The sequence below is a fragment of the Dendropsophus ebraccatus genome, chromosome 12 (assembly GCF_027789765.1).
Source record: "Dendropsophus ebraccatus isolate aDenEbr1 chromosome 12, aDenEbr1.pat, whole genome shotgun sequence".
NCBI classification, from domain to species: Eukaryota; Metazoa; Chordata; class Amphibia; order Anura; family Hylidae; genus Dendropsophus; species Dendropsophus ebraccatus.
The window spans coordinates 57,327,825-57,341,951 of NC_091465.1; the positions used below are offsets into that span (position 1 = coordinate 57,327,825).

A 14,127-nucleotide genomic window follows, 5' to 3' on the forward strand; every position below is an offset into this window, starting at 1 on the left:
GGCAGGAGGGTTGCCAGCCATAGCTCTGGGAACTTAAAGCGTAACTGTCATTGTTTTTTTTTCTTTTGCAGAAATCAGTAGTATAAGCGATTTTAAGAAACTGTATATAATAGTTTTTTTAGCCAAAAAAGCCTCTTTCTGTACTCAAAAAGCAATCTCCCAGCCGACCCCCCCCCCCCCCCCCCCCCCCCCACACACACACACACACACACACTCCCTCACTTCTTATCTGTGCATTATCAGGCAAATCCGTCTTCATTACAGAGAAGCCAGTGAAGACAGGTTCTGCTGTGTCCATTATATCCCTATGAAGGGGGGGGGGGCTGAGGGAGATGAGTGAGCAGGAAGAGGTGACATGAAGGTCAGCTGTTTGTAGACTGTCTGGGCACCTAAAACGCTGGATTCGGGGGTCAGAAAGGTCAGTGCTTATCTAGGAACTTGCTGAGAGAAGATTGCAGGGTGTTGTGCTGTGCACGACTGCTCCGTGCTCACGTACTCCTCTCAGCCTCTCTAAAGCCACATAATGGACACAGAAATCCTGCTTCTTCTGAAGTCAGGGGGGAGCTAGGAAAACAGCTTTTCAGTACAAAGAAAACTCTTTTGGTAAATAAAACCTATTACAGAGTTTCCTTAAATTGCTTGTACTCTAGATATTTATTGTTTTCATAAAAATGACCCTGAAATGACAGTTACGCTTTAATACAAAACTCAGCTTTGATTTTGCTGCACCGCTGGAGCCCGGCAGCTGTAAGGTGCCAGTACTAACTCTCACTCAGGGAGGTGATTGGTTCTCTTTACTTTGTCCCTGCATACAAATATATCAAATATCAGGAAGGAAAAAAGATGCTATGGTCCATCATTGTCACTTTGTTTCATCTGTAAAGTGTATATGTGTTATTTAGTATAAAGTGAGGGGAGTCCATCATTTTTTCTAATGGAGTTTTATCATGTATTTTTCGGAGAGAGGCAGAGGCCAACTAATATGGCAGTAGATGAGTGAGTAGTACTCAATCAAGTAGCTATTTGATTGAATATTAAAGTAAAGTTATGTTGTGTTTGGAGTGTATTATTGAGAGGCTGTAAAGGTGGTGGAATACTCCATCTTGGTGTAGCACACCCGTAGGTGGAGCTTTATTATACTAATTGGATGGGACCCCTGCCTGAAACCTTGGTGACACCCCAAATATTCCCCAACTCTCTGACACAGTTTTCTTTGACAGCAGGAAAACACATTTATTAGGACAGGTTAGTAGAATTGTCCTTAGAGCAGTTAACACAATAGACAATTAGCATACAGCAACAAAAGAAAATGATTTGCTAATTAACCAGCAATAATGAACTTAAGGTAATGTTATTAATTACACATGCATAGACATTAAATCACACAATAAACTGTAATTTTATGATCTAACTGATTCAAAAATGCCCTCAGAGGTTCTTGTCTGAGGTAAGAGTAAAAAGAACTGGTTTAAGGAGGAAAAATGTGTCCAGAGTCCTCTAGTACCAAAACCCAGAGAAGTCCAGCATGTGCACAGCTGTAAATCCAGTAGCTCCCACAGATAACAGTGCAGGGGACTGATAGGCTTTAGCTGTAGTCTCTCTCTCTTTACATGCAGGTGGGGAAACCTCAGGCTGCAGGCTGTCACTTATTCCCCTCACTGTCACACATACACCTCACAGCACTTGTATTTATTCCCTGTATTTTCCCTCCAGTCTGCAGGGTTATATGTAGAACACTGGGGCTGCATGTGATGTGGCTCCTGTAAGTATGTGGTACTGTTATCTCCTGCTTAAAAATGGATCTGTCAGCGTCCTCCTCCTGTATTCCCTCCCATAGGCTGCCGGCACTTCATACCAGCAGCCTATGGGAGGCCGGGCCGTGACCTCTCCGGCAGGCATGATCATGTGACGTCATCACGCCTGCCGGAAGTCCCGTCCCTGCGGCTCGCAAGATGGAGCCAGAAAAGGAGGAAGAGCTGCTGCCTGCACAGCGCCGATTAGGTGAGTAGGATGTTTGTTTTTTTAGGGGCAACTCTGGGGGCATTATTAGTGTATGGGGGCACCTCTGGGGGCATTATTAGTATATGGGGGCACCTCTGGGGGCATTATTAGTATATGGGGGCACCTCTGGGGGCATTATAAGTATATGGGGGCACCTCTGGGGGCATTATTAGCGTATGGGGGCACCTCTGGGGGCATTATTAGTGTATGGGGGCACCTCTGGGGGCATTATTAGTGTATGGGGGCACCTCTGGGGGCATTATTAGCGTATGGGGGAACCTCTGGGGGCATTATTAGCGTATGGGGGCACCTCTGGGGGCATTATTAGCGTATGGGGGCACCTCTGGAGGCATTATTAGTGTATGGGGGCACCTCTGAGGGCATTATTAGTGTATGGGGGCACCTCTGGGGGCATTATTAGTGTATGGGGGCACCTCTGGGGGCATTATTAGTGTATGGGGGCACCTCTGGGGGCATTATTAGTGTATGGGGGCACCTCTGGGGGGCATTATTAGTGTATAGGGGCACCCCTGGGGGCATTATTAGCGTATGGGGCACCTCTGGGGGCATTATTAGTGTATGGGGGCACCTTGGGGGCATTATTAGTGTATGGGAGCACCACTGGGGGCATTATTAGCTCATGGGGGGCACCTCTGGGGGCATTATTAGTGTATGGGGGGAACCTCTGGGGGCATTATTAGTGTATGGGGGCACCTCTGGGGGGCATTATTAGTGTATGGGGCACCTCTGGGGGCAATATTAGTGTATGGGGGCATTAGTAGCTCATGGGGGGCACCTCTGGGGGCATTATTAGTGTATGGAGGCACCTCTGGGGGGCATTATTAGTGTATGGGGGCACCTCTGGGGGGCATTATTAGTGTATGGGGGCACCTCTGGGGGGCATTATTAGTGTATGGGGGCACTTCTGGAGGCATTATTAGTGTATGGGGGCACCTCTGGGGGCATTATTAGTTCATGTGGGGAACCTCTGGGGGCATTATTAGTATATGGGGGCACCTCTGGGGGCATTATTAGCTCATGGGGGCACCTCTGGGGGCATTATTAGTGTATGGGGGCACCTCTGGGGGCATGATTAGTTCATGGGGGCACCTCTGGAGGCATTATTAGTGTATGGGGGCACCTCTGGGGGCATTATTAGTTCATGGGGCACCTCTGGGGGCATTAATAGTATATGGGGGCACCTTTGGGGGCATTATTAGTTCATGGGGGCACCTCCGGGGGCATTATTAGTATATGGGGGCACCTCTGGGGGCACTATTAGCTCATGGGGGCCACCTCTGGGGGCATTATTAGTATATGGGGGCACCTCTGGGGGCATTATTAGTTCATAGGGGCCACCTCTGGGGGCATTATTAGTATATGGGGGCACCTCTGGGGGCATTATTAGTTCATGGGGGCACCTCTGGGGGCAATCGTTAGTATAGGGGGGCACCTCTGGGGGTATTATTAGTATATGGAGGCACCTCTGGGGGCATTATTAGTGTATGGGGGCACCTCTGGGGGCATTATTAGTGTATGGGGGCACCTCTGGGGGCATTATTAGTTCATGGGGGCACCTCTGGGGGCATTATTAGTTCATGGGGGCACCTCTGGGGGCATTATTAGTTCATGGGGGCATTATTAGTATATGGGGGCACCTCTGGGGGCATTATTAGCTCATGGGGGGCACCTCTGGGGGCATTATTAATATATGGGGGCACCTCTGGGGGCATTATTAGTGTATGGGGGCACCTCTGGGGGCATTATTAGTATATGGGGGCACCTCTGGGGGCATTATTGGCTCATGGGGGCACCTCTGGGGGCATTATTAGTATATGTGGGCACCTCTGGGGGCATTATTAGTGCATGGGGGCACCTCTGGGGGCATTATTAGCTCATGGGGGCACCTCTGGAGGCATTATTACTGTATGGGGCCACTTCTGGGGGCATTATTAGTGCATGGGGGAACCTCTGGAGGCATTATTAGCTCATGGGGGCACCTCTGGGGGCATTATTAACTCATGGGGGCATTATTAGTGCATGGGGGTACCTCTGGGGGCATTATTAGTTCATGGGGGCACAGCAGGGAATCCTACATACAGGGGGCATCCCACACAGCGCAGTTACTATGGGAGCCTACAGGGGGGAGAAAGGGAAGGAAGTTGCTAGAAATGGGCGGAGCCTAAATTGTTTTTCTCGCAGGTTCTGAAAAGATAAAACGTATCTGGAAGGAATCATCATGGAGGTCTGGGCCGGATGGAGAGGAAAAGGGAAAGTGACGCCTCAGATCAAAGAAGACGTCACCTGTGAGTCCCTGTATGACGGTTTTCTAATTTTGTAGAACATCATTTAGTAGGGGCGCCCTGAGGTGACATCTACTACATTATCTGTACTCAGAGATATCACTGTGTTATCTGTGCTGTTACATAGGACTGCAGGTGATTACTACATGATCTGTACTCAGAGGGATATCACTGTGTTATCTGTGCTGTTACATAGGACTGCAGGTGACATCTACATTATCTGTACTCAGAGATATCACTGTGTTATCTGTGCTGTTACATAGGACTGCAGGTGACTACTACATTATCTGTACTCAGAGATATCACTGTGTTATCTGTGCTGTTACATAGGACTGCAGGTGAAATCTACTACATTATCTGTACTCAGAGATACCACTGTGTTATGTGGTGTTACATAGGACTGCAGGTGATATCAGGTGATTTCTCCAGGTTGCAGAAGTTCAAACTTCATCGTGCCCTGGTGTGCTGGTGTCTGTATGTCTGTATACATGTGTGCTGGTATCTGTGTGTGAGATAATTTCTAGAGAACTGGCTCATATACCCCATTTTCCCCAGTGACTTAAAATGTAACCTCTGTTATACAGTTATAAAATTGTAGAACCTAAATGTGAACAAGGTGCAATTCAAATAGACACTTACTTGTATAGCTGTCTCTTGTGCTCTGTATGCAGTGCATTATATTCACCCCTGCAACGTACAGTTTATAGCGTGTCTACAAGCCCAGCGGGGCTCATTATGATGGAGACTAAAACTTATACAAGAGTGGGGTAGGGGTTCCCCTGTATTCAGAATGCTGTTGAGTGCTAGGCAATGCCTCGTCTGGGATTATTGAATTTCGAGGGTCTATGCAGAGCAGGATAAAGACACCTCTGCTGCACAAACAGGATCTCCTAGAAAGCGTTCTCACCGCCATGTATTCGCTATCACTGGCTTGGGTGAGCTAAACTAGTCTGCCTGGGGGGGGTGTGATTTGTATATGCTCACTAACATGGAACAGCCTCATTATATTAGCCTTATCAACATATTCTATGTTAGTGAGCATACCGGGGGGGGGGGGGGGGATATTGGTGAACATATACAAATCACACAGCCCCCTAGACCCTCGAAATTCAATAACCCTAAACGGGGCATTGCCTAGTACTCAACAGCATTCTGAATACAGGGGAACCCCTACCCCACTCTTGTATAAGTTTTAGTCTCCATCATAATGAGCCCCGCTGGGCTTGTAGACACACTATAAACTGTACGTTGCAGGGGTGAATATAATGCACTGCATACAGAGCACAAGAGGCAGCTATACAAGTAAGTGTCTATTTGAATTGCACCTTGTTCACATTTAGTTTCTACAATTTTATAACTGTATAACAGAGGTTACATTTTAAGCCACTGCAGAAAATGGGGTATATGAGCCAGTTCTCTAGAATTGATCTGAACCAAATTATACCTCCCAGCAAGGCGTGGGGCGAACACACAATTTTTTTTTTATTAATGTGGGGGGCCCAGAAACTTTGGTTGTATGGGGCCCCGAAATTCCTGATGGCGGCCCTGCTCACAGCCCGGGCATGTGTCTGATAACAGGCAGGTTCTTTGCAGGTGCTTTATGGGGTGATAAATGTCTTTTAGTAGAGAAAGCACAGGGGTCTCTTCACTTGCTTCCAGCAGCATCCCAACACACTGTCCTTGCATCCCCAGCATCCTCTTCCTCCTCTCCTCCCAGCTCCTCCCACACTGCCCCTGGGGGATCATGGGTCTTGTAGTTTAAGTATCCATCACTGCACTGGAAAGCTCTGAGAATAATCCCACCCCAGCGCACAGTCTGAACAGCATTAACTCTTTATTTGCTGAAGAATTCCACCAGCAGAGGAGCTCTACATTGGGAGTGTTAGATGTACCCAGGCATGCTTCCCCTGCTGTCCCAGTGGCATTCCAGGTATTTGCATCCATATCTGAGGTGTCATTGTGGAGTTGGTGAATTTAGGTTTCCAAGAATTTATCTCTCATTGACTTCAATGGGTTTCGATATTCAATCGAATTTGTGAGCACCACAATCTATTTGATTCAAATTTCAAGCTTTCGAGTAGTAGTTTTACTACTTGCTCATCTCTATATGGCAGATATAGACCAAGTAGATAGATTTCAGGAAAACTGATAATCCCAGTGGAGCAGAAGGCCAAGTGGGACATAGTGATACATGCCTGCTAGCACTTTAAGCCCAGGTACTTTAAGTCTCCCCCCCCCCCTGATGAATTTATATAGATATCAATGAAGCAGCAGGAGATTTAACAGATACATGGCGGTTTCTTTAACAGATATAGGTCATCAGCATTTTAACCTCACTCCCAATGACCTTCTCTGGAGGATGAACCTCATTTGTATCAAATGCATTGGTCATATCCCAGCCGTTAACAAAGCCAACATTGAGGTCCTTGAAGACAATTTCCAAAATAACATAATGTACAGCAGCGTGGAAATCGCTCATTGTTTCAAAATTAATCAACATGGGGCTTGTATTCTCAGTCTTGATTATCACTTTAGTGTCTGGGCTTCTAAGGAACAGACGCTCTATGGCACGGCGGATGTTATATAGTCTCCTAATGAAGTAATAAATGGGGTAGGCTCTGAAATGCACCCCAATATTCAGCACAATCACAGTCCGCCCATCTCCTCTTATTAAGTTGATTTCTTGAGCTATGGTGCGCTCCTCCTTCCATGATTGATATGAACTGCTAATAAAAGGTAAGCTGTGTCTCTTCCAAGAGATTTTCAGGTTGTTTGTAACATCCAAGAATAATAGCTGACGTGACCAGTTATCTTCATAGAGATTAAATGACACCAGTGCTAAAAGAGAGGAATGACAGCAAATAAATGTATGGAATTAGTTCATAAGTATGATATACACATGCTTTTCTATGAATATATTTAGGGTGTATTTAAGGGTGAATTCACACATGGCATTTTGTTGTAGAAATTTCTAGGCCAATGTGAATGAATGAATGAATGAATGAATGTAAGCCTGCCTGCCTCTGCCGAGCTGACAGGAAGCAATAATGTTACCTAATTTATTTCTCACAGCTTCCTGCCTCTATATGCTTACACATTATAGTCACACTGTAAAGATTAACACTACTGTTCCTATTACAGCGTGTCTGGATGAATTACTGGTTGTTATTTTTTATTTTTTTAACAATTGTATTTTTATTAAATTTTTTCAAAAGAAATTTTTCAACAATGTATACATCGAAACAAAAAAGATCATTGTACATATGATAGTAACCCAGTACAGCCCGAATACTCAGAGATACAAAGACATTGTCCCCAATAATAGCAAAAGAGGAGAGATGGACCAGAGCGACAATGTCGGAGCTCCGATGATAGGGCGTATGGCAGTTTCCTAATGATACCATAAGAATCTAGACTACATAAAGACAACAGACAGTACACAGAAGGGAAGAAAAGAAGGGGGGAGAAGGGGAGGGGTAAGGGTAGAGCCCACATCCAACTAGACTAGTTTAAGAGGCAGGGGGGTCGGAGCGGTCAGTATTCCTCTCCACCCAATAGAGATCCCATGAATCCCAGACTTTTTTAAACAGGTCCAGTTTGTTGTCTAATCTGGCTGTTAGAAGGTCCATGTTCCTTACATCTAGGATTCTGGCATATAAGTCACTTCTAGAAGGTGGTGCTATTGCTTTCCAATATTTTGCTATCAGGCACCTTGCTGCCGTGAGAAGATGCAACAGCAGTTTGAGAGTATGGCGTCTCAGTTTGACTGATGTAACGTTGAAAAGATAGAATACCGGATCCAAGGGGATATCTATTCCTGACACATCCTTAATTAGGCCCTTAACCATCCGCCAAAACGGGGAGATGAGAGGACAAAGCCAATAGATGTGTGGGAAGGTGCCCACCGTCTGGTGACATCTCTAACAGAAATTGGAGATCATTGGGTTCATTGCATGCAGAATTCTTGGAGTATAATACCAGAGCAACATTATTTTATATTGATTTTCCTTGTATGTCACCCAGATAGAAGTCTTAGCCGCTCTGTCCCATATCACACTCCAAATGCTCTGAGGCAAACGCCTCCCGAAAAGGCCTTCCCATGTGTCCATGTAGGGATACCTCACATCTACATCTGGTGGCGGCTGCTTAATCAATCTGTATATATCCGAGATTAGGCCTTTGGTGGACACCCCAGCCTTGCAAAGCCTCTCAAAATCTGTTGGTAGGGATACTGTCGTTGAAGAAAACAGAGTGAATTACTGGTTGTTAAAAGGAGAAGTCTTGCAAAATTTTCTTATTAAGTATTGTATTGCCCCCCCAAAAGTTATAAAAAAAAAAACCAATACACTTATTATGGGAAATGCTTATAAAGTGCTTTTTCCCTGTACTTACTACTGCATTAAGGCTTCACTTCCTGGATAAAATGGTGATGTCACGACCTGACTCCCAGAGCTGTGCGGGCTGTGGCTGCTGGAGAGGATGATGGCAGAGGGATGCTCAGTGTCCCTCCAGTTTCCTGTGTCCCTCAGTGTCCCCCTGCCATCATCCTCTCCAGCAGCCACAGCCCGCACAGTGCTGGGAGTCGGGCCGTGACATCACCATTTTATCCAGGAAGTGAAGCCTTGATGCAGTAGTAAGAGCAGGGAAAAAAGCACATTATAAGCATTTCCCGTCATACGTATATATAGGTAATGTGTACAACTTTGGCAGCAATACAATACTTTAATAAAAAATTTGCCGGACTTCTCCTTTAATTCTTTGTCCAATGCAAGATAGGACATGTGACAACTATGTGATGTGATGTTCAGTTCGGATCTCGAACACGGAACATAAAAAGTGTTCACCGAACATTCACAAACAAATAACAAAGATACAGTAGAAGCGTACGTTTCAGTCTACACACATGCACACAGATTATCAGGTGCAAAGCATAAATTACGCAGTTGTGTACGTTCGCAAGTTTGTATATGTTCAAAAATGATCGTTATAACCAGGGCCGGGACAAAGGGTAGGCCAGGGTAGGCGATGGCCTAGGGCGCCATCTAGTGGTAAGTTACAGGGGCGCATTTTCAATTTCTTAAATAAAAAAAAAATCATTGACCTGCCAGGACCTGCAGGACCTGCCAGGACCTACAGAGGCTCCGCCCCCTCCTCACCATGTGACCTCTTCTCTGTCTGACTGCTGGAGGCTGTACAGACTGCTGGGCTGCTGTCTGGTGAGTTCATTGACTGACTCATCATTCTTTAGGTGTAGGAATGCTGGGAGTGCTGGGAGAGCTGGGAATGCTGGGAGAGGGAGATCACCTAGGTCACAGGGCTGACCCATATCCCTGCACTGATCCTCTATACACAGCACTTCCCATATTGTTCCCCAACCTGTGGGTCACCAGCTGCTCCAAAACTACAACAGTCACAGCATGATAGGAGTTGTAGTCCTGCCACAGCTCGGGAGCCACAGGTTGGTGAACACTTATATTCTGTTTATTGTGTACAGGCTAATCCCCCTGACACCAGTGATTTACAGTCAGGGAGTACAGTATACATGGTCCTGTTACAGTCAGGGGGTACAGTAAACATGGTCCTGTTACAGTCAGGGGGTACAGTATACATGGTCCTGTTACAGTCAGTAGGTACAGTATTCATGGTCCTGTTACATTCAGGGGTACAGTATACACGGTCCTGTTACAGTCAGGGGGTACAGTATACACGGTCCTGTTACATTCAGGGGGTACAGTATACATGGTCCTGTTACATTCAGGGGGTACAGTATACATGGTCCTGTTACAGTCAGGGGGTACAGTATACATGGTCCTGTTACACAGTCAGGGGGTACAGTATACATGGTCCTGTTACATTCAGGGGGTACAGTACACATACTGGACTCTCCCATATAGTCTGCAGTGTGGTAATACTCTGCAGAGCCTGTGATGACCAAGTATTAGCCCCCACATACAGTATAGCCTCCTGGCTGTCCCCGCATAGTGTACAGTCCACACTGGGGGGGGGGGCGCCATTTTCCTTCTCTGCCTAGGGCACCAAAACTCCTTGTCCCGACCCTGGTTATAACCATTCTTATCATCAAACAAATTGTTTGTGATCAGTGAACACAAACTATTAGCATCATATTCGTACGAACATATACAAACATATTTGCTAGTCACTAGTGACAACAAATGATTGACTTTCATATTTTACAATGTTCTCAACTGTATTAAAACATTTTAAATAGGGGGGGCGTGGCTAGCAGCGCATGGCGGTGGACGCTTAGACTAGGAGCTCCGCTCTCTGTATCGGCCTAAGCGACTCATAACGGCTAACAGCCCCGACAAAACGCTCACTGACTACCCCGTACGTAAACGGGACAAGCTACCCGACATTTATGCGGACCAGAGGGAAAAAGAAGAAGAGCCCGATGAAGTTCACTCACTTCTTTCCAGCAGCGCCCGGCTCCCAAGATGGCGCGGCGGGTCTCTCCTCCTCACAGCTAAGTGCACCCCGGCTCCCTGCATCCTTCTCTCCTGCTTCGAGCAGCTCCCCGTCGGCATCGCCATCCTCCCCGGCGGATAGTGGAGCTTCCCCGCAGCGGCTCGCCACAGAGACCGGACCCCGCACTGATCTTCCCGCACAGGGTAAGCGAGGCCACACTTCATCCCAAGCGTTGGCGCCATTCCACCTCACAGCAGCAGACATGCTATCACCTCATCATCCCTCCGCGCAGGCTGCCCCAGTCACCGAGCCTATGATGAGAGCTATGATGGCAGATCTCAAAGCCTCCCTTCATGCGGAGATACACTCGGCCATCACCACCATGCAAAAAGAGATCTCGTCCCTGGGAGGTCGCACTGCCCATATTGAGGAAAAGATGGCGGAGTTCTCTACCTCCCACAACTTAGTTGTGGACACTACAAACAATATGGAGGATGAAATTGCGGCACTACAACAAAAAATTGCCGATATGGAGGACCGGTCTCGGCGCAATAATTTGCGCTTTAGGGGCATTCCTGAAGCAGTGAAGCAGGAGGACTTGCAAGATTTCCTCACAGATTATTTTGTGGCACTTTTACCTCAGGCTGAAGCGCTTGATCTCCTGATTGACAGGGCACACAGGCTTCCTAAGCCTAAAAATCTGGCAAGCAAGAGACACTATAGCGCGGATCCACTTTTTCCGTACTAAAGAAAAGCTAATGAATGCAGCGAGATGCAACCCAGATTTACCTGAGCTCTTCAGAGATATTTTGATCTTTACTGATTTATCAGCGGCAACGCTTGCCAGACGACGAGAATTTGCTGTGGGAACCAAAATACTCAGGGATAACGCCATTGCCTATAAATGGGGCTTCCCTGTGAAGCTGATAATCTCCTATAAAGGAAGCAAGCATGTGGCACAGACACCGGCAGCGCTACGTCGTTTATGCACTGACTGGGGACTGCTGGAGGAGGAAGATGCAGCTGAAACGCGCCCAACTGGACGAAGCGCCAGGATCCAGGAGGAGTGGATCACTGTGACTAGGAAGAAACGTACCGCTAGATGAATCTTCAGCGTTGACCTACTGCCGACATCCGCAGTATCTTAACTGCTGAACTACCTCTAAGACCCAGGTGCAATTTTTCCTGTTCATCGTCTTTCTTTTTCTTTTTTGCACTTGACTAGAGGGGCCTATTGTTTTCTATATTGGCCGTTTATATGGTTAAATGACGTTTTGTAAGTTGCCCTTTTCTTCCCCCCTGTACGTTTACATACACTTCCCCCTATACGATTCTCTGGACACTGTCCCAAGTACCAAACAGGACTTGTTGTTTGTTGTAATGTTTTGTTTGTTCTTGTCCGGTCTGTACCACCCCCATTCACAGTGCATGCTAAATGTCCTCTCCGTTGCATTCCTACCTGTGACCGCATGGCGCATACGCTGTATGGGCCGACCTCCGGCATCCAGGTCCCTACCTCCCAATGGGGATCAAAATTCTTTCCATTAACGCTAAGGGGCTAAACTCCCCCTACAAAAGATCAATGCTTTGGAATGAAGCCCGTGTGTCTAAAGTAGATATCCTATGTATTCAGGAAACGCACTTGATGGACACAGACATTCCTAGGCTCAAACAGGCACAATTACACTCACTAAACCTGCACAAATTCCACATGGCCCTACGTCGTTTAAAAATGTCTCATTACTGGCAGGGCAACAGGGCTGGAGCCCTTCTCGCTAAACAACTCAAGCACAAAACAGCTAAAATGCGCATTCCCTATCTTATAAAACCCGATGGAACGCATGTGTTTGACCCTCAGGGTATGGCAAATTGCTTTGCTGAATATTATACCACCCTTTATAATCTTGTAGATAATACCCAAACTCCACAACCAACCGAGGAGGCCATATCCTCCTTCCTGCGGGATGCCAATCTTCCCTCCCTTCCACTGTCCGTTAGAGAAGAACTTGCCTCTGAGTTCACTAGAGAGGAAGTATGTAAACTTTTCAGATCCCTAAAACCGCACAAATCGCCAGGCCCTGATGGAATGACTAACGAATTTTATAGATTATATGGTCCAACCCTGGCACCTTATTTAACCCGTCTCTTTAATGATTTCGCATTAGGCCACCGTCCCCCTACAGAAATGCTAGAGGCTATAGTTGTCACATTGCCAAAACCTGGCAAAACAGACGATACCCCTGCTAACTTTAGGCCCATTTCATTATTAAATACGGATCTTAAACTATACTCAAAACTATTGGCATCAAGGTTAGTGGATATTCTCCCAACTGTCATTAATAACGACCAGGTTGGCTTTGTGTCAGGTCGCCAGACGTTGGATGGTACCCGGCGATTTATTAACATTATCTCCAGGACCTGCTCCGCTCGAACGCCTTCTCTGCTCCTTTCTTTGGATGCGGAGAAGGCGTTCGACCGAGTGCACTGGGGGTACCTCCGGGCTGTGCTGGAGACTTTTGGTATGCCTCCCAGGTTGCTTACTGCCATTATGGCCCTTTACTCCTCCCCTAAAGCACGAGTGCTGAGCGCTGGCTCCCTCTCTGCCCCCTTCTACATCACCAATGGCACCCGTCAGGGGTGCCCTTTGTCCCCTCTGATTTTTGCCTTGGTGATGGAACCCTTTGCCCAGCATATCAGATTGTCCACTGACTTGACAGGTATAACCTTGGATGGACTTGATCACCGCGTGGGCTTGTTTGCGGACGACGTGATCATTTCCATCACCGATCCCCATAAGTCCCTCCCCGCCGTAATGGGTATCATAGAAAAATTCAGCTCTGTGAGCTATTACAAGCTCAATATTACAAAATCAGTTATTTTAGATATAAATGTCACCCCCACATCTAAACGGGACCTTATGCTACAGTTCCCCTTCCAATGGTCAGACAGTAACATCTCCTACTTAGGAATATTACTAACCAAATCACCAAACAAACTCATTTCCCTGAATTGCACAGCCCTTATGTCCCAACTCAACTCCGACATAATATCTTACTCCACGTTGCCAATATCTTGGGTTGGTCGCATAGCTGTGGCCAAGATGATGTTATTACCTAAAATACTATACCTATTCCGCAACCTGCCAGTAGTGATCCCTCTCCCTGTTATTCGTAAATTGCAAAACATCCTCATGAAATTTATATGGCATAACTCCAGACCCAGAGTGGCAGCACGGGTTCTCTACGCACCAACTCGCTTAGGGGGGTTGGGATGCCCTTGTCTCCTTTCCTACTATAGGGCAGTAATGATGGATCAGATCCGCACATGGTGGCACAGTAACTCTATGGCAACTAAATGGGTAGACATGGAGGCCCGTTCTCTTGGGGTAACTTCCATG

At 46.7% G+C, this 14,127-nt stretch overlaps 1 protein-coding gene across 1 annotated transcript in view; it reads right to left on the reverse strand.

Moving 5' to 3' along the window:
- Positions 1–6,606: 6,606 nt before the first annotated feature.
- Positions 6,607–14,127, reverse strand: part of LOC138769372 (NXPE family member 1-like) — a 37,293-nt gene continuing 29,772 nt past the window's right edge. Inside the window, exon 5 of the mRNA XM_069947789.1 lies at positions 6,607–7,142. Coding sequence (XP_069803890.1) covers positions 6,607–7,142 — 536 coding nt within the window. The remainder of the gene's footprint in view (positions 7,143–14,127) is intronic.